The sequence below is a fragment of the Psammomys obesus genome, unplaced genomic scaffold (genome assembly GCF_907164565.1).
Source record: "Psammomys obesus unplaced genomic scaffold, mPsaObe1.curated_primary_1811, whole genome shotgun sequence".
Lineage (NCBI taxonomy): Eukaryota > Metazoa > Chordata > Mammalia > Rodentia > Muridae > Psammomys > Psammomys obesus.
Window position 1 is genome coordinate 2913351 of NW_026590503.1, and position 20828 is coordinate 2934178.

At 48.9% G+C, this 20828-nt stretch overlaps 1 protein-coding gene across 2 annotated transcripts in view; it reads right to left on the bottom strand.

The window, feature by feature from the left end:
- Positions 1 to 20828, bottom strand: part of Ptprn2 (protein tyrosine phosphatase receptor type N2) — a 695487-nt gene that overhangs the window by 503605 nt on the left and 171054 nt on the right. For both annotated transcript variants that reach the window (XM_055607544.1, XM_055607543.1), the window contains exon 3: positions 3088 to 3201. In XM_055607544.1, coding sequence (XP_055463519.1) covers positions 3088 to 3201 — 114 coding nt within the window. The remainder of the gene's footprint in view (positions 1 to 3087; positions 3202 to 20828) is intronic.

Consider the following 20828-nt stretch of genomic DNA (forward strand, 5'->3'; position numbering starts at 1 on the left):
TTTAGTTTTTTTGAGACAGGGATTCTCTGTATAGCCTTGGCTATCCTGTAACTCACTCTGTAAACCAGGCTGGCCTTGAACTCACAGAGATTCTCCTGCCTCTGCTTCCCTGAGTGTGGGATTAAAGGCATGCACCAGCGATGCCTAGCTCTGTCTTTGTCTCTTATTCCCTGCCCTCTGTCCTTTGATGACTTCTTTGTGCTAAGAACTTGGTGTTGGAGTGTGTATGCCAATACTGGTGGATGCTGTGCCTAGGATTGGCCAGTAATGACCCCCAACCCTTTTCACATGTTCCAGAAGCCACTTTAACCTTTAGTCCTTGCTTTAAAAAGGACCACTCTGTGAAAATAGGTATTTGGGTGTGGCTTGTGCCTAATTTGGGTCTCTGTAAGGATCCTTTGTGATGCTGATACCCAGATTGACCAGTAACTACTCCAAACTCTGTCACATGTTCTGGTCCTTCTGGTACCAGATTCCTCATCTCACAGCAGCTGAGTGGTAGGTCCTCCCACCCCCGTTATCCTAAACTGTCCCCAGGTTATTTGGTGACAGCCATTGAGTGTCTGGTGTCACCAATCTGTCCTGTTGGACTGGAGATATGGCATCCCAAGCAACCTTCACTGGTCACGGGGACTAGAGTGGACTGGCTCCTGGCTAGGCACATTTTGTCCAGTCTGGTTTGGTAGGAGCTTTGCCTTTCCCTCTTCGTGGTTACACCACAAGAATCCAGAGTCCTCCCACTGTCGACAGGCCTGTTGACAGGCCTCAAATTCTTCCTCAGACCCACTGGGGTCTCTCTCTTGGTGACAGATGCTAGGTGGCGATTCTTCTGTCCCAGAGATCTTGTGTTTTGTCTTTCTAGGTACATGGTGATTCCTGCTCTTCCAACCTTGACCCAGCGACCAAACAAGGGTGATAGCTTCTGCCCCCTCCATCCTGACTGAATTGCTTTTAGGGTGTCTCCTCCAGAATCACAAGTGGATAAACTCTCAGCCATCAAATCTCCTAAGCTTGTCCACTGTAGCTCCCAGGCTTGGTCTTCATCATCAATCTAAATGGCCATCCAATGGCTCTCTGGGTCCTGACATTAGTCAGGAGCTTTACAACTTTTGTGAGCACACAGGAAAATGGGCAGAGATCCTTTGTGTCTCTGCTGCATCCTGTCTCTGCTCCAGGCTTTCCCTGTGCCTCCTGCTCACCACCCCATGTCCTTCTTGCTCTTAAGTCCTCAGCCCCTCCCCTGACTCTTCTGCTCCTGGAACTGAAACTCCATCCTTCAACCCAGCAGATGAAACTCACCCTTGTCAGTTGCCTTCCCAACAGTCTCCCTCATCTGCCACCCTCCCAACTCTATCCACATATCCACAAGGCCAGGAAGATTGGCTTCTATGTCCTCAGGTCTCCCTCCCCCTCCCCCACTTCTCCACTCAACCCAGTCCACACCAACAAGCTCCCTTCCTGTTTCAGACCTCCTCACACTCCTTCTAGGGACAAACTGCTCTCAGCCCCTCACTCAGTCCTGCCCCTCAGAGGAACAGTGGCAAAGTGGAAAGGCATACTTGTGCTATGTTCCTTCCTCCCTCAGTGAACTTGCCCAGGTTGAAAACCGTGTGATTCTCTTACCTCAGACCCCACCATCTTCATCCAGCAATTCAGATGCCTCACGTAGCCCTATGGCCTTACCTTCCATGGCCTCTACATGATCCTCCCTAATGACCTACTCCCTGGGAACACAAACATGTCTGAGAGAAGGCCCATGAACACGGAGACCAAACACACCAGAGATGGCAAGTATGCCACTGGGGCCACCACAGTCCCCACACAGACCCTCATTGGGGCCACAACTGCAATTCTGTTTTCCAGGCCAGGGACCATTTTTCCACCCTGTGATAGCTTAAAAGTGTCTCCTCTCTGGCCTGAGGGGAGTGGCTCTCAAACCAATTAATGTTCAAAGGGTCCAGAAGGTTATTCGAGACAAGCCTGAAAGTCCCTCTCAGTTCCTCCAGCCTTACACTGATCTTGCTCCAGTGTCCAGACCTGGCCCCTGAAACCTCAGATGATCAGCATCATCTGCTCACAGATCCCTAGATGACCCTGGATACACTCACTTTACCATCCACTTCTGAACCTCCTTCCCACTCACAAACAACTCCTTAACTGTCAAACGTCCTTTCTGCCCCTCTGCCACCCATGTCTATCCAAACCTTTCCATCCTTACACGTCCAAAATGCATAAACATGACTGACTTTTGACCCCGTGCCTCACCTCTCCAGAACTCTATTTTAAACACCTTCTATGCACTCTGGCCACAGCCCCTCTGCTCACCTCTAACTAATAAATTCTAACACTGGGATCCCTCTCACAAATTTTCCCACCAATATCTTTCTCAGCCCGTAACTTAGAAAGGACTCAGATCCCTTCCACCATCTGTGGTTCTCTTCCTCTGAACTTCTCTTAGCTGACCTCCTAGAAGTCCTCCATATTGACCCCTTTGCCTCAGCATCCCCAGATCCACTACACTCCTGCCTAAAAAGTCTGAAACACCTCCTCCCCATCCTCCCATATTAGAGACTGTTCTCTAGCTACTTCTCATAGGAATGACACCATCCTGTCAGGGGCCACACACGCTGACCCCTCCATTATCAGTAAAGACAAATAATCTCCTTTGTCACAAGAATGTGGGTGTCTTGTCCTGATACCAGTCCCTTCAAGACGTGCATGTAATAGCTATAAAAGTGTTAATTGTTGAAAATGTAAAAGCTGCCTTCTCAGGAGCCCGGAAACCGGTGACAGGAATGCCGTGCAACAGCACGGTAGGAGCGCATGAACCAAGCAGCACCCTTGGGCTGACACAGGGACTGGCCTGACAGCAGTCATAGCCCAGCTTCACCAAAGCAGCCTCGGCGCCCCTTATGTTGGCCCTGCGAGTTCTGTAGTTGCTGTGCACACAGCAAGCCAGAGCTCCTAACTCGAGTGTACATACTCCATGCAGAGCCCTCCCTGGTGGGGTTAGGCCTCACATGGACACCAGAACCCCAGCTCCCAGCACCCTGTGCAGCACGGGGCAGGAAGTGACACTCAGCCTACCTGCTTGCGACAGCTTCTGTAAGGTGAGCCTGAGGTGCAGCAGGGCTCCGGGTGACATGTCATATCGGCGTGCGTCCATCGCCGGACCCTTCTGGCATCTCCCGAACATGCCATCTGTGGAAACAGGAAGGCAGAGCGAGCTTGGCATTGCATCTGCAGCCAGCGGAAGGCCCCGTGCTCGGTGCTGTTTGCTGATGACATGAGACACACCTCATTCACACGTGTCATTTCCTAATGACATGAGATGGAGCACACTTCAGACAGAGAGCACTAGAACTCAGAAGCACCAGACAGGGGCACGGCAGAGCGTGCAAGCGGGAAGGGAGCTTCTGTGGCCCTGGCACAACAGCCGCACAGCGGAACTTTTCCTCCTTTCACTGACATCTCTTCATTTCGTAATTTACATGTTTAAGACCTGCGCTGGAGCCTGTGCCTCATGCGTGCCAGGCAAACCCTCTCCTGCTCTAGTCCCTGCCTCTGTAATTCTCACTTTCCATGTGAAACCTGCTTCTGACTAGTGACTACAAAGTGGGAATCACATTTAGGGTTAGTTGTGCACAGAAGCGCCGACCACCCTGGAACTGAGTGCAGAGGTCACAGGATGGATGGAAAGCTCTTGGGGGGGGGGGGGGGGGGGGGGGGGGGGGCGGCCTGTAGGGGCGGGGGGGGGGCGGGGCCGGGGAGTCAGTGAGCACTGCTGTGGCTGCTTCTTTCCCTTCCTGCTGTGATGACAGCTCTGTCATCCTCAAGCCACACCTTCCGATTGATTTGGACCTCAGGTAGTCTTTTTCAAACAAAAAGTCCAGTTTGAGATACACTTTTGGGGTGGGTGGGGTGTCACGTTGTAATCACCTTTTCTGGCTCACACAGAAGACTACTTCAGAGACTAGTGCTTGCCTCATGGGGTGGCCATCTGCACACTGTCACTGCCACACGGCCACACTGTCCCCAATGGTTGCTCCGCAGTGATGCCCCCTACGGCACCCCTCCACAGTTCCCGTAGCCCCAGCACAGCGGGCCCACGCTTCTGTGGACAGTGACACAATCACTGAGCCATCAGGGTTGTGCTCTGAGCACACCTTGGGATGGCCCCAGGTTCTCCAGACCCTGGTGGGGCTCACCCCTACCATGAGGTATGGAAACAGACTCCTGCTGTCCACATGTCAGAGTGGAAAGTGCTGGAGATGGGAGAGGGGGAGGGGAGGCAGCCACCACCGGCTCGCTCACAGCAGTGAAGCTAGAAGTAATGTGTTTGCCTAAAGCCACCTTTACTAATGGTGATCTAGAGGTGAGAAGCCAGCTTCTCCCTCTTTAAAGGAACAAACACAGGTTTTTCCTGGCGTTTTGAAGAGGATAAAGCTTTACTTCATATGTTTGCTTCCTGTGGCCAAGGTCCCATAGAGCCCCCAAAGGCAAAAGTTACTTCAACTCCTAACATTTCTGTTTCCTAAATGCCCAACCCTCTCACAGTGCCATTCTCTCCTGGTCTGTGGCACTGTACATGGCCTCTGTCTCAACATGTAAACATGTATACCCACACATGCACACAGGCATGCAGCTTCATTCAGTTCTGTGTGCAGCACTCACTCACACACACACACACACACACACACACACACACACACAATACAAGCTCAGGCTCAACTCAGACACATTCATCCATACACAAGCATTCACAAATCTGCACATTCACATATGCACAGCCCTAAATCAAACATATGTGTGCACACACAGATGTCACTTTTCCTAGTGGCCTCCTGAGTCTCAAGGAGGCCATTGCTCTGGCTTCTCTCCAACCTCCATGGCACCTGATGTGATACCTCCTGCTCAGGTGGCTTACAGAGATATTGCCTGTCTGCTGTTTTCCCCTTTCATGCGTGAGGCGGCTGCCTGTGGAAATGCCTCAGTCCTTCAGCTGGAATTCTGGTATTTTGGAACCACATGGGTTTAGACGTCCTTGCCTCATGGCAGATGTCCGGCTGGATAAGGACTTTCTGGGGAACCAGGCAGGTGGCAGGACCAGAAAGGCATGTGTCTCATGTTCTTTCTATGGCTAACCCCATTTCCCAACCTGCTTATGCTCAGGGAGCTGGCTTGTTTCCCCAGCCACTTCCATTCCCAGTCCCCTCACAGAGCAGCACACATGGAGACAGGAAGGGTTTCTACTGATGTTAATTTTCTACTTCTGGTGATCGCATGCCCTTCCAAAGAACAGCTCAAAACATCAAGTCAAACTTCCAGGAAGTGCAGGCAAACAAACTGGCCTGGGTTCGCCTAGATCCACCCAGAAGTCCTCAGTCTGAGTGAAGGACGTTCTGAGAGACACACACAGCCTCACTGTGCATCTGATGAGAATATGGTCACTTGTTGTCCAGTATAGAGACCCATGGAGAACCCATCAGGGAGGGGGTATCTTCCTGTATGAATAATGACTGGCCAGCCCTGTCCCTGGGCTGATGGAAACTCACAAGATGAGACAGCTCTGTCTCCACTGTGGGTGCGTTGTGATAGCCAAGAGTTCCAAGAACTAAATGCCAAATTCATTCTGTACTTCTGTCAGAATTTCGCCTCAGTTTCGCTTCTTGCTATCACCTTTGCCTATTTTCACATGACTCATTACTTTTCTCCATTAGCTCTTCAGGAAGACCTGCAGACTTAGGACTCAATTCCACATCTTCCTCTGATTCCTCTGATTTCCTATGATGGGGGGGAAAAACTTGGCTGCATCCTCACAGCAAGCACATCGCCCTGTCCAACCATCTGTGAGGTGATTTGGGCAAACAGAATGCACAAAGAATCATTTGATCTCAGTTTCTTTAATGGCATAGAAATGCATTCGTGATTCACAAGGGAGAGGAGTCAGGACAGGAGTCACAGTTACAGTCCCTGCAAAGCTTTTACTAGAGGTTGTGTTGAGACCTTTATGCAGAAGGCAAGAACTTGTGCAAAAAACATAAGCAGAATTCTTGCATGCACAAGTGGCATTTACCAGGGCTGGGGCGAGGAGCCCACTTGTTTCCTTCCAGGGCCCAGAGCAATGAGCTATAGTGTGCATTTAGGTTTGGAGAGCGCTGTACCCCGGAAGACACCACACGTGCTCGCGGGGGGGGGGGGGGGGGGGGGGGGCGGGCCACCGGCTGTATCTACATATTACCCCAGAGTGCGGCGGGAAGCCAGACGCCCAGCTAACTCCGAAAGCACCGAGACACTGCAGCAGAACACGCTGTCCTGGGAAACCTGGTCCCTGCTAACCCAGCCCCCACAGTGAGTCCAGCGGCTGCATTTTAAAAACTGAACTATTCTCCACTGTCTTCAGCCGAATGTGGTCACTCAAGTGGCCAGCGAGGAAGAAGCAGCAACAGCGACCCCTCGTGGTTGCATCCCCACAGCCAGATTTCCAACCCAGACAGACGGCAGAGGTGCTGCAGTTCTGACCCACGCTGTCCAGGGCGCCCCAACTGATCAGACGAAAGCGGCCCCTCTGTGGGGACAGAGGTGAGCTGCCTGGAAGACTCTGAGACTGGCTCCCTGGGAGACCCCTGGAAAGGACACTCTCCGGAGGCCGTGCTGTGCGCTCCCGGGTCCCAGCTTCTGTCACTCCCTGTGTGGGGCGGGCCTTGGTGGGGCTGCTGTCCTTAAGTCACTCCTGCCCCTGTAAGCCCTCACCCGTATTCCTGTAAGCAACCCTGACAAAACTCATGCCTCACCACGCTGGATCCATATTTTGGCCTGTCATGAATTCCCTGTCTCCCCAGGAAAAGTTTTGTCACACGACAGACACCCCTCTGCGGGGTAACCATCCACAGAGCCAGCCACGAGGGTGGGGACCCTTCTGCAGGATGAGGACACAATGACTTAGATAAGGACACTGCAGGGCCTGGACCCAGCTGCAGGCCAGCAACGAGGACAGAGACTCCCTCACAGGGACGAAGACCCCGACAGAGCCCCATCTGTGGCAGCAGTGGCAAGGACTGGAACAAACTGCAGGTTAGTGAGCGCAGTAAGGATCTGTGTGCATTGGAGTCTGTATTGCTGTGGCGAGGCACCATGACACTGGGCTGGCTTACAGGGTGAGAGGTTTACTCCATTATTCACGGCAGGAAGCATGATGGCATGCAGGTGGACATGGTGCTGGAGAAGGAACCAAGAGTTCTGCATCTGGATTGTCAGGCATCAGGAAGAAAGAGAGAGACACCGGGCCTGGCTTGAGCATTTAAAACTTCAAAGCCCACCCCCAGTGACACGCTTCCTCTAACAAGACCACACCTACTCCAACAAGGGCACACCTCCTAGCAATGCCACTCCCTACTGACTGAGCATTCAAACCTGAGTCTGTGGGAATCACTGCTGTTCACACCACCACAGCACTTCCTGGCACACAGAGCTTCCTGCCCCTACCTTGTTAATCACCTGAGTGACCGCTATCCATGTGTCCTCACTGCCAGGCACTACTCCACGCTCACCCTCAGTGTCTCCCTCCAGGTGACCCTCCTGACCCTGCCTCGATGATTTGTCAAGGTCACTTTCTATCTGTACATTCTAGAGTCTGTGGAGGCTGAAGCCATCTCCACTGCCCCTCCCCGTAAAGGCCAGCAGAGCGAACGTGGCCAAGGCTTCAGCCCCACAGACTGTCATAATCCACAGGAGGCGACCCCCAGCTCCTTCCTCTCGGGCTATGACCCACATGCCCAGCTGATTTTGAAGAGCGGTGTATATGTGGTACTCCAAGTCTCCTCCTGCTGGAGAAAACTGTCCGGACTAGGTGATGGGCACGGCTTTCTCTGGGGTGTCTTCCGCTCCCATCTCTACAGTAAGGACGCAGTGTCTTCCTCTTTTCAGAGAGCTCTGCATTGTCAGCTCCTGGCTCTGCTGCAAACACTTCAGCAGGTCAAGGGTGGGCCTTAGAGAAGCAACTGAGGGCTGCTGGAGCCTGGTGGCCAGACCTCAGAAACAGTCAGGGGGTGCCATATTCACAGCTTCACTCCTTTTCAGTGTCCACCTCTTCCCAAGCCTCCCCACCATCTCTCAAACTCAAGACTTTTCTTTTGTAAGCATTATTACTACTTATCTACATAAACATTTAAAACCAAATGAAACCTGGAGCTAAGCAGGGCTTGAACAACCTTTAGATGATTTCATTGTAGCTCGGAGCCATACATGGGCTAGCCACAGAAAGCAGAGGAACAGTGTCCAGCAGAGCACCTGTGGGCTCACTGGCATGACTAGCTCTGTTCAGAACACAACAGTGCTGCCCACGACACGTCTGTGTCCACAGTGGGATGCGGTGAGGGTGTGTGGAAGTGCTGGGCAATGGTGCAGCCGCTGCCTAACCCTTTCTGGAGTGCCTGTCTTTTCATCTCCCAGGACCATGACGGGTCTGCCATGGTAAACCCGGCAATATGCACGCTGCTGCCAGTGAGCAAGCAGCAGCCGCCCGGCAGACAAGCCAGGAGCCAGGACCAGGGAGGGTGGGGTTAGCATGAATGAGCAGCTCCTTTCTGGAGGTGAGGCACCCTGAAGAGAGGGAGGAGAGCAGAGCTCCGGGCCTGCCACCGCAGCCACCTACTAAGTATGTCCGTTACGTCCCCGGGCGTCCCCACGGCACTGCTACGACAGGCAGCACGTCCAGTGTGCCGCAAACGGCTGTGCTGAAGGCTCACCCTGAAGTGAGGCCGTTAACAGCTGGGCCTTTGGAAGGAGGTTCGTCAGGAGGGTGGACCTCTGTGAGGGAGCATAGCATACAAAACGTGCAAGCAATACCCCAGCCCTGCACGTGAGGACACAAAAATTCCACACACACCACCTCGCACTGTCCTAAGCTTGGGCACACACCTCCAGGACAGGAGGGATTCCTGCTGCGCCTCAGTCACCGAGGCAGGGGAGTGTGCGCGTGTTTGTCTGTGTTTGTGAAAAGACTAAGGTTCTGTGTGTGTGTCCTGTAATCTCATCGTGGAAAAACAAGGCACAGTGAGGCCCGAGATCACTTCTGCTTCGCAGATCCTGCATTCTTCTGAGAGCTGTGCCATTCAGAACACCATCACGGCCAACATCTGCCTTCTTTCTCCCCAAAGCTTCTCACTATTTGACTTGGAAGATCAGGTTACCACAGTTACACAGGATGGAGACATAGCTTCTTCTGAAACCACTGAATACCTTTGTGTGTGTGTGCCTGTGTGTGTGTGTGTGTGTGTGTGCCTGTGTGTGTGTGTGTGTGTGCCTGTGTGTGTGTGTGTGTGTGTGTGTGCCTGTATGTGCTTCTGTGTGTATCTAGGTGTATCTGCGTGTATCTGTGTGTGCATGTGTTGGTGTGTAACTGTCTCTGTGTGTGCCTGTGTGTGTACGTGTGAGTGTACTGACACTCAACTCACTTAATTCTGAGCTAGCCCAACCTGCTGTAACTTCCATGACCCCCTCTCCTGGTGAGAGTCATGGTGCCCCAAGAGGTCAAGAGGCTGCCCTGCAGTCCCTCTGCACAGGGCAGGTGGCAGCTAACACATCACTCCTCTCCGTCTCTAGAGTAACTGGAGCCCAGTGAGGGAGCTGGGTGGGACTGTTGTTCCGAGCCCTAGAGAGCTCAGGAGTCATCACCACAGTCACCACCTCAGCCCAGACACAACAAACCGCCGGGGCTTGGAGGAAGAAGCAACAGTGTAGGGCCCAGTGCAAGACACGTACCCTGACGTCCAATATTAGCTTTGTCCATTTCCTCCACGGACAGAAACAGATTGTGCACCCCAGTGACAAGCCAATCTTTCACCGTTCCACAGCCACACCCTGTTCATTTCCCTGTGCTAGGCAGACAGGAGCCTCCAGAGAGCGCTGAGGAACAGCAGTGTCACAAACGGGCATGCCCAGACACCACCACAGCGACGAGAGAAAATCCTGCATCAAGCTATGTGTTCTGAGTGTTCACAGCCGTGAGCAGCTCGACTCAGTCGTGACCCACGGCCAACCAATATTCTAGGTGGTCAGAATAAGCAGAAGTTTTGAGGAATAATCATTTAAAAGGCATTTCAGAGCGAATGGGCTCACCCCCACATGGTTCCCGGGCAGCTCTGTCGTCCTTCAGGGATGACACTCTGGAGTTTATGCCAGAGCAGTTGGCACATACTGTGTGCCCATATGCCCCAGGATAACAGCAGAAGTTCAAATTCAGGGAAAGCTTGTTCCTCCGCCACATGCCTACGACAGACGATGGATTCCGGCACATCCAGATACCCACAGCAGCCCCCGTGAAGGAGCCTGCACCAGGCCAATGGTGCATTCACAAGAGCCAGTAGCGGAAGGCAGGGCTGTGTCCAGATGAACACCTAGTGACACAGGCAGATGACAATCAAACAATTCCACACCCTAGAGAAGAAACTGCCCAGGCTGGAGGAGTGGCTGCTGGAAGCCGCAAAGCACATTTTGCTTGGAGCCTCTCACTCCATCTCTAAGCCCAAGGGCCTGCGAGGCAAGCGGCTGCCCTGGTCCAGAGCTCCTGGGGCACAGCCTGTGCCCTGGCACTGGCAGTCACTGCCCCTATGTCTCTCTGCCATCTGACTGGGCATTTGCCACTTTACTGCGTCAATGTCGAAGAAAATTATGGAGTCCAATTTAAAGTCAGAGTTAGAGGTGACATAGGACCTGGGCTTACGAACAAGGTTCTGAAAACTAAGTGCTCGAGTTTTACCCACTTCCCTTAATGTTCCATCACACCTGGGCCTCAGAGCTGCTCTGTGCCCTGCACTCTACAGTTTCCAGACACCCAGGCCACCTACACTCACAGGAGTGGAGAAGCAATGCTCCCTGGCATGCGACCAGCAGGGTGTGGCTTCTGGCCACTTCTGTCACAACTGGGAGTCATTTTCCAGTTTCCTACAGTGAGACTAAGAGCTTAGCTCGTTCTAAGGTCCATTCGAACACTGTTTACAGAAATAGCTGATGCAGAGTGACTGTAATCTGGGCTGCCCAAGCTGCCAGCAGGGACCACTCCTCGTTCTCGGAGGTATCTTGTGCCCTTCCGGTCAGTGCTCTGCTCCAGACTGTGCAGAGTCTCAGCAACATGCATGTTAGCTGGAGATCAGGAGAAACAGGGAAGACAGTTGCTGGTTCCCACACCACTGACCACAAGAAGAGCCGCACAGCTACTGCAGAGCCAGCCGGCCAGGCTGGTGCCGGAGGAGTGCAGCAGATCCCTTAGAAATCACACGAGAGGTCCCTCAAACTGCCAGGTCCTTCACCGCCACAGGACCAAGCTCCAAGCCCAGCTCCCACCCCTCCGGACGATAGCACAGAGCTGGCCTGGCACTGTGAGGAGAATGAACGGGAAAGGAAGCCATGGGCGGCTCTGAGGTAGACAGGCAGAGGTAAGCACACAGACCTTCACGGGCACCCAGAACGTAGCCAAGCTGCCACTCATTGCATCATGACACCATCTAGGAGCCTCCAACACTAACTCGAGTTTTCCTCATTACGATGGAAAGCCAATCTCATACACACACATACACACACACACACACACACACACACACACACACACACACACGGGGAAAATGACATCTTGGCATTTTAGTAGATAATGTTCATCCTCACAACTGGGACTTTAAGACACCAAACATGAAAGAGGGTCACTCTAAGTAAATGGACTGTGCAAGCTGATCGTCATTGTTGATAAAATCTTCTCCAGAAGCTAAAACAAACAAGGAGCTGATGCATATCTCCGCATCCGAGCATGGCCCAGCATGAACAAAGCCCTGCAGTCCACCCATGTCCAACGCTGCAGAAATGAAGGAAATGATAATGACAACCGTGTGACATGCAGCGATGGGCGTGTCACACCTCCCTGAGCGATGAACAGCCAACCCAACTCTGCACACACATCCCCAGCCACGGGTGCACTGGGGCCTAGGCAGCAACCTCAACAAAGACAAAAGGGCACAGCTTCTGTCTACAAGGAACTCAGGTTTCATGTGAGGGGCTGGACGTTTGAGCAGCATATCTCACTGCAATATTCAATAGTGTTTAAATGAGCTAAAAAAAAAAAAAATCAAGAGCAATTTCTAACAAACACGTTTTCTCTTGGAATTTTTTATGGAGAAATAAAGAAAAAAGTGAGTCAGCAGATGAAAGCTGCTGTGAGTCAGCCCAGCCACATCACAGTCACCATGGAAACTGTGGACCAAGCCAGCTTCATTGGGGTCACTATGGAAACTCTGGGCCAACCCAGCCACACCATCAGAACTGTGAATCAACTTAATCTTGCCACAGTTTCCAAGGAAATGATAAACCAACACAATGGCATAGTGGTCACAGCAAAAATAGAATGAACCCAGCCTCATTGTGGCCGTTATCAGAACTGTGGGCAAACCCAATAGCATCATGGTGACCATGGAAACTGTGGCCCAGCATAGTGATAACCATGAAAACTATAGTCTAACGGGGCTGAGTGCTGGTCACTATAGAAACCAGATGAATCCAGCCTCCTCCTGGTCACCGTTAGACCTTGCTGGGAAACTTCAAGAAATACTGGCCCAGAGATAAACAGTTATACAGCCTCCATGTGGCTCTTCGGATTTGTTTCTTCTGGAAATGGCATGATAGAGCCAAATTATCTGAGCAGTTTTTCCAATACTGAAATTCTACAGTCTCGTACAAACAAACAAAACTAACAACCAAGATTTGAGAACAGAGAGCAGCAGAGCAGAAAGAAGGATTGAACACGGTCTGTCAGCCGCTCTCAGAGCTGCAGTCCGAGGAGAGACATTCCTCATGGCTAATCTGAAAGGAGGCAGAGCTGGGTATAGGGATCCCTGCCCTAGAGAGGTAGAGACAAAGGGATCATGAGCTTCAAGCCACCCTGAACTTCATAGAGGGATGTGGTGGCAGGGAGAGGGAGAGTGAGGGGGGAGCAAGGAAGAGTGAGTCTACACTTAGGAAGAAGGAAGGAGGAAGGGAGCCCTGCAGAAAGTGCCCAGCTGGCGTGGCCTGCTGACCCACGAGGGCTCTGCCATCACAGCTCTGCAGGCATGGCTCCTTCATGGTTGCCTGAGCACAGAGCAGCTGCTGGCCTGGACATCCTGCACCTCTGCCCTGGGCCAGGCCTAGACAGGGATACCCGAGCCTGGGCTCCCGCTCAGCAAGATGAGTTTTCTATGTAGCTCAGGAGCATTTGGTGAAGAGCCGGGGTGTGAAGATAAGCAGCGGAGAGGGGCTCATCTGCAGCCGCCAATCAGCAGCCCTGCAGCAACGTTGCCAAGTAACCAGCTGCTGACCTTATCAGCCTCGAGGGTTCCATCCACTGCTCAGGTGAGAAGAGAAAGGCATGATGGGGGGTAGAACCAGCACAAAATGGAAGCAGTAGTCATGTGGACAAACAGGACAGACTCCTAGTCCCTCCCTTACCTGGAAGGTAGCCATTACCAGAACAGCTATCCATGGCCTGCCCTAAGATACTCCCAGCCACCTTCCAGAGGGAGGAAGGGAGAGAAGTGGCTTCTAACGCTCCGTCACAGAGCCCTTCCCTCCTTCCATCTAGCTCACCCACTCCTGCCCCCACACCACCTGCATGCCACGGCAGACCCGCAGCAAGGAGGCCCTCGCTGAATTCCCGAAGGCACTGTAGAGTCACTCGCGTGCCACAGCACCCATGCAGAGGCCCACCAGTCCCAGCACAGACTTGCCCTGGAAATAGAAGAGGTTGCCCACCCCACCCTCGCCCCCAGTCCCCTTAGTAAACTGAGGGAAGCTGGATGTGAAAGGGCCACCCTGTTTTGGGCATCAGAGCTCTGGAGGTTATTACAGCAAAGTCAGACTGACTTTCACAACCCTGCACCCTGGATGCTCACCATGCACTGTACCCTGGTGAGACCCTTGTGGCATCAGCCTCCACAGCCAGAGCCCCCCCACCCCGGAGCTATAACCATCTGCAAGCCCGGGCCTGCTGAGCATCCCTGTTCTTCTGTGGACGGCAGGCTGTGTGTGTTTGCACATGGTGCCACTACAGCTATCCATCCCAGAAGCACAGAAGGGGGAACACGCCACCATGGCAGGAAGTGTGGTCATCAGTGCCCTCAGAGGAAGCTCCACTTCACCATCTACCTAGTGAACAAGAACCTCCTGGGGACAGGCACTACACCCCAGAGGGACAGGCTTCTACTTCCTGTTCTACCCCAGGTCTACCATGAGCCAGTGACCGTGGCCTGCACCCATCGTCCCGCTCTCAAGACTCACCTAGGGCCTGGGAATATGGGTCATCTAGTAAACTGATTCCAAAGGAGCGTGAGGACCTGACCACACACTCAGGTAAAAAGCCACCTGTCACTGCCTATACCTGTAAACCAGGAAAGCAGAGACAGTAGGATTCCTGGAGCTCACTAAACAGCCAGTCTAGAACGGGTGAGCCCCAAGTTCAGTGAGAGACTTTGTCTCAACGGTGAAAAGCAGCTGTGGAAGACATCCGATGTCAGCTCCTGGCAAACACGCACATGTGCACATGTGCGCGCGCACGCGCACGCACACACACACACACACACACACACTTCCCACACATGGACAAACACAAACATGAACAAACACACACAGATTCACCCTCTCTGACCTCAGTGTAAGTCCATAGTCCTGCATGCCCAGAAGGACAACATTATAATAATCTCTACTTACTGCTCTACCTCAAAGCACAAACCATGGAGCTGCCTTATCTTTACATAGAAATTACCACCATATTGGCCTCCCAGTTCATAAAAATTTGCCAAGCTTGAAAGCAGAGTCTTGGCAAGGCACGGTCATAGAAGCCAGATCTGGAAGACAGTGTGCTGAGGGTCAGAAAGGGTGGAGAGAAGGCTAGATGGCCACTGTTTCACAGGGACAGAGTGTTGGTGAGGGAAAACGAGGACATGCGTAGTGTGCCGGACACACAGCCATGTGGACAGCTGTGATGCTGCTGAAATCTGCAGGTGAAAATGACCGGAAGACTTGGAATGTCACTTAGAGGTGAGCTGCTTGCCCAGCATGTGTGAGTCCCTGGGTTGGTGGCCCAGCACCATACACAAACATACACACACAACTAAGACAGTACATTTTCAGATGTGCACAGAACCAAAGGTGGGAGGAGCATCGGAAAGCCCCTTTGCTGGACTGAATGCATGTCCTGCTCCAGACTGCCAGCCACACTGAGTGTGCGAGCAGAAACCCACCAACGTGACTCACAGCTTCACCAGGGAGGAGTTGCTGGAGCACAGAAGCACTGTGACTCCCAGTCAGAACAGCTAGTCCTTTAGGAGGAAACGATTTACTAAACAGTGCATTTCAATAGAACCTACTTTGTTATCTCACAGGATAACAAACGCTTGGTAAAGTTAGCCAGCAGTGAACCCTGCTGGGGGCCCAAGCACGGTCCTCTCTAGGTCAGAATAAAGCACCATTCTAAGAACTTGCAGTTTCAAGCACGTCCATCCAAAGAACCAAGGTCACCAAGGCCCCAAGCTGTTTTTCAGACTAAGAACTAAGAATAATTTCTGCAAAACCAACATGGTTCATCTTTAATTACCACATTGCAGCCCAGGCTATTAAAATACCACTTTAAGAAAAGATTGACAAGCCAGCCATGCTGGCCAGGCACTTGAGTAGGTGGTGTCCATGCCTCCACTCTTGCACCTCTTCTCCAAGCCCAATCCCTCAGTCTCATCCCCACCTCTCTAGCAGGCCACCCGCTTCAGCCTCCTTATGCCCACTGCCCCAGTTTCCAGTGGACCACACAGACCTTCTCCCAAAGTCTTCCTCACCAGTCCTTCCCTTTGTCTCAGAAGCCAACTACCATCAATGTTCCTTGGGAACTCAGCAGCCATAATGGCCAGAAGAGCTTCAGCTCTTCACTGCCCCTCTTCTTCATGTGCACCCCCGAGTTTCATTCCCCCTCTGTAGCTAGCACACTACTTTCTATGGCCTCTCCTCCCTCTCTGCCCTCCTTCCCAGGGCACTAACCATGTCCAGGTGGTGCACACTGCTGTCCTTCTTCCTGTGGACACCCCATCTCTAGCCCATATCCATCCCTACGTGTCAGCTCCCAATACCAACAAAAACTTTACCTGGAATTCCCAATGGATCACAGAATTTTTTTTCCTGTCAGGCAATACACAGACACCACCTTCTCCTGAGAACCACAGATGGCAACAGAAACCAATGAACAAAACATCCACCCAACAAAGACAAGAACAGAAATCAGCACCTAGAATCACAATCTTCTCAATCCCAGATGCCCGAGCACTAGGGTAAAAACACAATCAATAACAGCAGAAACAAAGTCTCCACTAGAGCCCAGGAACCCTACCACAGAAGGCCCTGAGTGTTCCAATATAGATGAAGCACAAGAAAATGTCTTTAAAACAGCCTTTATGAATATGATAGAGGTCTTTACAAAGGAAATTAATAAATTCCTTAAAGAAATCCATGAAAACACAAACACTGGAAGGAAATTAATAAAATAGTTCCAGATAGAAAAGCATAAATACAACCAATAAAGAAAACCCAAACTGAGAGAAATTTGGAGATAAAAAAAAATTAAGGAATTCAAACAGGAAACTCAGAGGCAAATCTCACCAACAGAATACAAGATATGGAAGAGAAACTTTCAGTCACAGAAGACAAGAGAGACTAAATGGACACCTCTGTCAAAGTAAATGTTAAATCTAAAAAGCTCCAGGCAAAAAACATATAGAAAATCAGAACACCATGAAAAGACAAAATCTACAACTAATAGGAATAGAGGAAGGAGAATACACTCAGACATATTTTCAACAAACTCATAAAAGAAAATGCCAATCAAAGTCCAAGAAACATACAGAACATCAAATAGACTGGACCAGCAAAGAAATCCTCCACACACTTGACAGTCAAAACAATAAATGTGCAGAACAAAGAAAAACTATCAAAGGTTGCAGAGGAAGAATATAAACTAAAATATAATAGAATAATAGAATAACACTTGACTTGTTAATGAGACTCTAAAATCTAAAAGGGTCTGGACAGATATTCTAAAAGAAAGAAAGAAAGAAAAAAAACCAATCTGTGACTAAAGATACTGTTCCAGACGACAAAACTTTCAATAACAATAGGTGAAGAAAATAAAAATATTCATGATAAAAACAAATTTAAGCAGTATCTTTCTACAAATCCAGTTCTACAAAAAATGCTGAAAGTAAAACTTCAACCTGAAGAGACTAACTATATCCAAGAAAACACAAAGAATAAATAATATCACCCAAGCCAATCAAAACAGGGGGAAACCCACACCACAGAACAAAACAATGAGAACCAACAAACCCTGGTCATTGGACTCTCAACCTCAATGTTTCAGTTCCCCAGTAAAAAGACACAGACTAACAGAATGGATGTGAAAACAAGACCCATCCTTCTGCTACATCCAAGAAACACAACTTAATATAAAAACCTTAATATGCCTTAACATGCCTTAGGGTAAAAGGACAAAAAAAAAAAAAAAAAGATATTTCAAGCAAAGGAAGCTAAGAAGAAAAGTGGTGGTGCAGCCATTTTAATATCTGACTAAATACACTTCAAACCAAAACTAATCAGATGAGATAGGAAAGGACACCACATCCTCATCAAAGGGAAACTTCACCAAGAAGATATTACAATTCTTAACATCTCTACACCAAAACAAGGGCGCCCGAGTTCATGAAAGAAACATTACCACAGCTTACGTCACGGATTGACCCTCACCCGCTGACAATGGGAGACATCAGTGCATCACTGTCACCAAGACACAGGTTATCAGACAAAAACTGAACAGAGAAAAGCTGCAGCTAGCTGATGTCACCAAACACATGTAACAGAGAGAGCATTTCATACAAACACAAAAGAATGTGTCATCCTCTCAGAAGCTTATGGAACTTTCTCTAAAACTGACCACATACGTTGACACAAAGTCCCAACAGATAAAAGAAAATTGAAATAACACTCTAGATCCTATCTGATCATCTCAGATTAAAGCTGGATATCAACAACAGAAAGCTTATAGACTCATGGAAACTAAACTCTCTACTAAGTGTAAAATCGGTCAAGACATAAATTAGAGGGAAAAAAAGAAAACTTTATAAAATTGAAGGAAAATAAAAACATAACATACCAAACTTATGGGACACAATATACACAATAAAGGCAATTTTAAAAGGCAAGATCATAGAACTAATTTCCTACATTTAAAAAGAAGTTGAAGAGATTTCATAGCACCTGAAAGCTCTAGAATAGAAAGCATACTCAAAAGAAGTATATGGGAAGAAATAATCAATCTCAAAGCAAAAATCAATAGAAAACAAAGAAACAAAAAATACAATTAATGCAAGAGTTGGTTCTTTGAAAAATAAATAAAATTGATGAACTCTTTTGCAAATTAACTAAAAGGTGAAGAACGCTTATAGATTGGTAGGATTAACATAGTAAAAATGGCTGTCTTACCAAAAGCAATCAACAAATTCAATGCAATTCCCATCAAAATTCTTTCCAGAACTTGAAAGAACAATATTCAACATCATATGGAAAAACAAAACCCCAGAATATCTAAAACAATCCTATATAATAAAAGAATTTCTGGAGTTATTACCATTTCTGATTTCAAGCTGTACTACAGAGCAATAGTAATAAAAACTGTGTGGTATTGTCATAAAAACAGGCAGGTTGATCAATGGAATTGAACTGAAGACCCAAAAGTAAACCCACACACCTATGAACACTTGATTTTTGACACAGAAGACACAACTATACAATGGAACAAAGACAGCATCTTCAACAAATGGTGCTTCTCTAAGTGGATGTCTACAAGTAGAAAAACACAAAAGATCCATATTTATCACCCTGCACAAAATTCATGTCCAAGTGGATCAGCTATTAATAAATGGGACCTCATGAAACTGAAAAGCTTCTTTAAGGCAAAGGACACTGTCAATAGGGCAAAATGGCACTCTACAGATTGGGAAAAGATCTTTACCAACCCTACATCTATCAGTAGGCTAATATACAAACTATATAAAGAACTCAAAAACTAGGCATCAACAATCCAAATAACTGAATTAAAAATGGGGTACAGATCTAAATAGAGAATTCTTGACAGAGGAATATCTAATCACTGAGAAACACTTAAAGAAATCTTCACCTTAATTATCAGGGAAATGCAAATCAAAATGACTCCAAGATTCTATATTATACCCCTTAGAATGTCTAAGATTACAAACTCAAATGATAGCTCATGCTGGCAAGGAAATGGATCCAGAAGAACACCCCTCCATTGCTGGTGGGAGATTACAGTTGTATAACTCTGTGGAAATCAATATCTGGCGGTTTCTCAGAAACATTGGGAATGGATGCTTCTCAAGACCCAGCTGTACCACTCTTGTGCATACACCCAAAAGATGCTCCACCAAACCACACGGACATTTGCTCAACTGTATTCATAGTAGCTTTATTCTTAATAGTGAAAAACTGGAAACAACCTAAATATCCTTCAACCAAAAAAAACAGGTAAAGAAACTGTGGTACATTTACACAATGGACTACTACTCAGCTATTAAAAACAGAAAACATCATGCAATTTTCAGGCAAATGATTGGACCTAGAAAAGAACGTCCTGAGTGAGGTAACCCAGATCCAGAAAGACAAACATGGTATATACTCCCTTATAAGTGGATATTAGCCAAGTACAGGACAACCATGCTACAAGCCACAGACCGAAGATGCTAAGTAACAAGGAGGACTCAAAGGGGGATACATTAACCTCACTGAGAAGCGGAAATAGAATAGACATCATGGGTGAACAAGGAGAAGAGAACTCGACAGAGGTAAGTTGGAGATGGGAATAGAGGTGAGGGAGGACAGAGGGACAGAAAACTGGATGGGGGATAGGAGCATCTCTATGATGAGCTACATATCTAGAACAATTGAAAATTCCAGGAATCTATGAGGGTGACCCTAGCTAAGACTCTTAGAAATGAGAGATACAGATCCTGAACCGGCCATCTCCTGTAACCAGGCAAGGCTTCCAATGCCTCAAGCCTTTGACCTACAATTTGTCCTGCTTACAAGATGTTCAGCAGCAAAGACAGGGCAGAAATTGCAGAAATGACTAATCAATGACTGGTCCAGCTTGAGACCCATGCCACGAGAGGGAGCCCACCCCTGACACTGTTAATGATGGTCTTGTAGACAGGAGCCTAGCATAACTGTCATCAGAAGGACTTCACCCAGCAACTGAGGGAAACTGGTGCAGAGACCCACAGCCAAACATTAGGTGGACCTTGGGGAATCATGCAGAAGCGGGGGGAAGGACTGAAGGAGCTAGAAGGGTCAAAGACACCACAGGAAAACCTACAGAATCAACCAACCTGAAAAGAAAGAAAGAAAGAAAGAAAGAAAGAAAGAAAGAAAGAAAGAAAGAAAGAAAGAAAGAAAGAAAGAAAGAAAGAGAGAGAGAGAGAGAGAAAGAGAGGGAGGGAGGAAAGGAGGGAGAGAGAAAGAGAGAAAGAAAGAAATAGAGAAAAAGAGAGAGAAAGGAAAGAGAAAGAGAAAGAAAGAAAGAGAGAGAAAGAAAAGAAAGAGAGATAAATAAAGAAAGAGAGAAAGAGAAATAGAGAAAGAAAGAAAAGAGAGAGAGAAAGAAAGAAAAGAGAAAAAAGAAAGAAAAGAGAGAGAGAAAGAAAGAAAGAAAAGAGAAAGAAAGAAAGAAAGAAAGAAAGAAAGAAAGAAAGAAAGAAAGA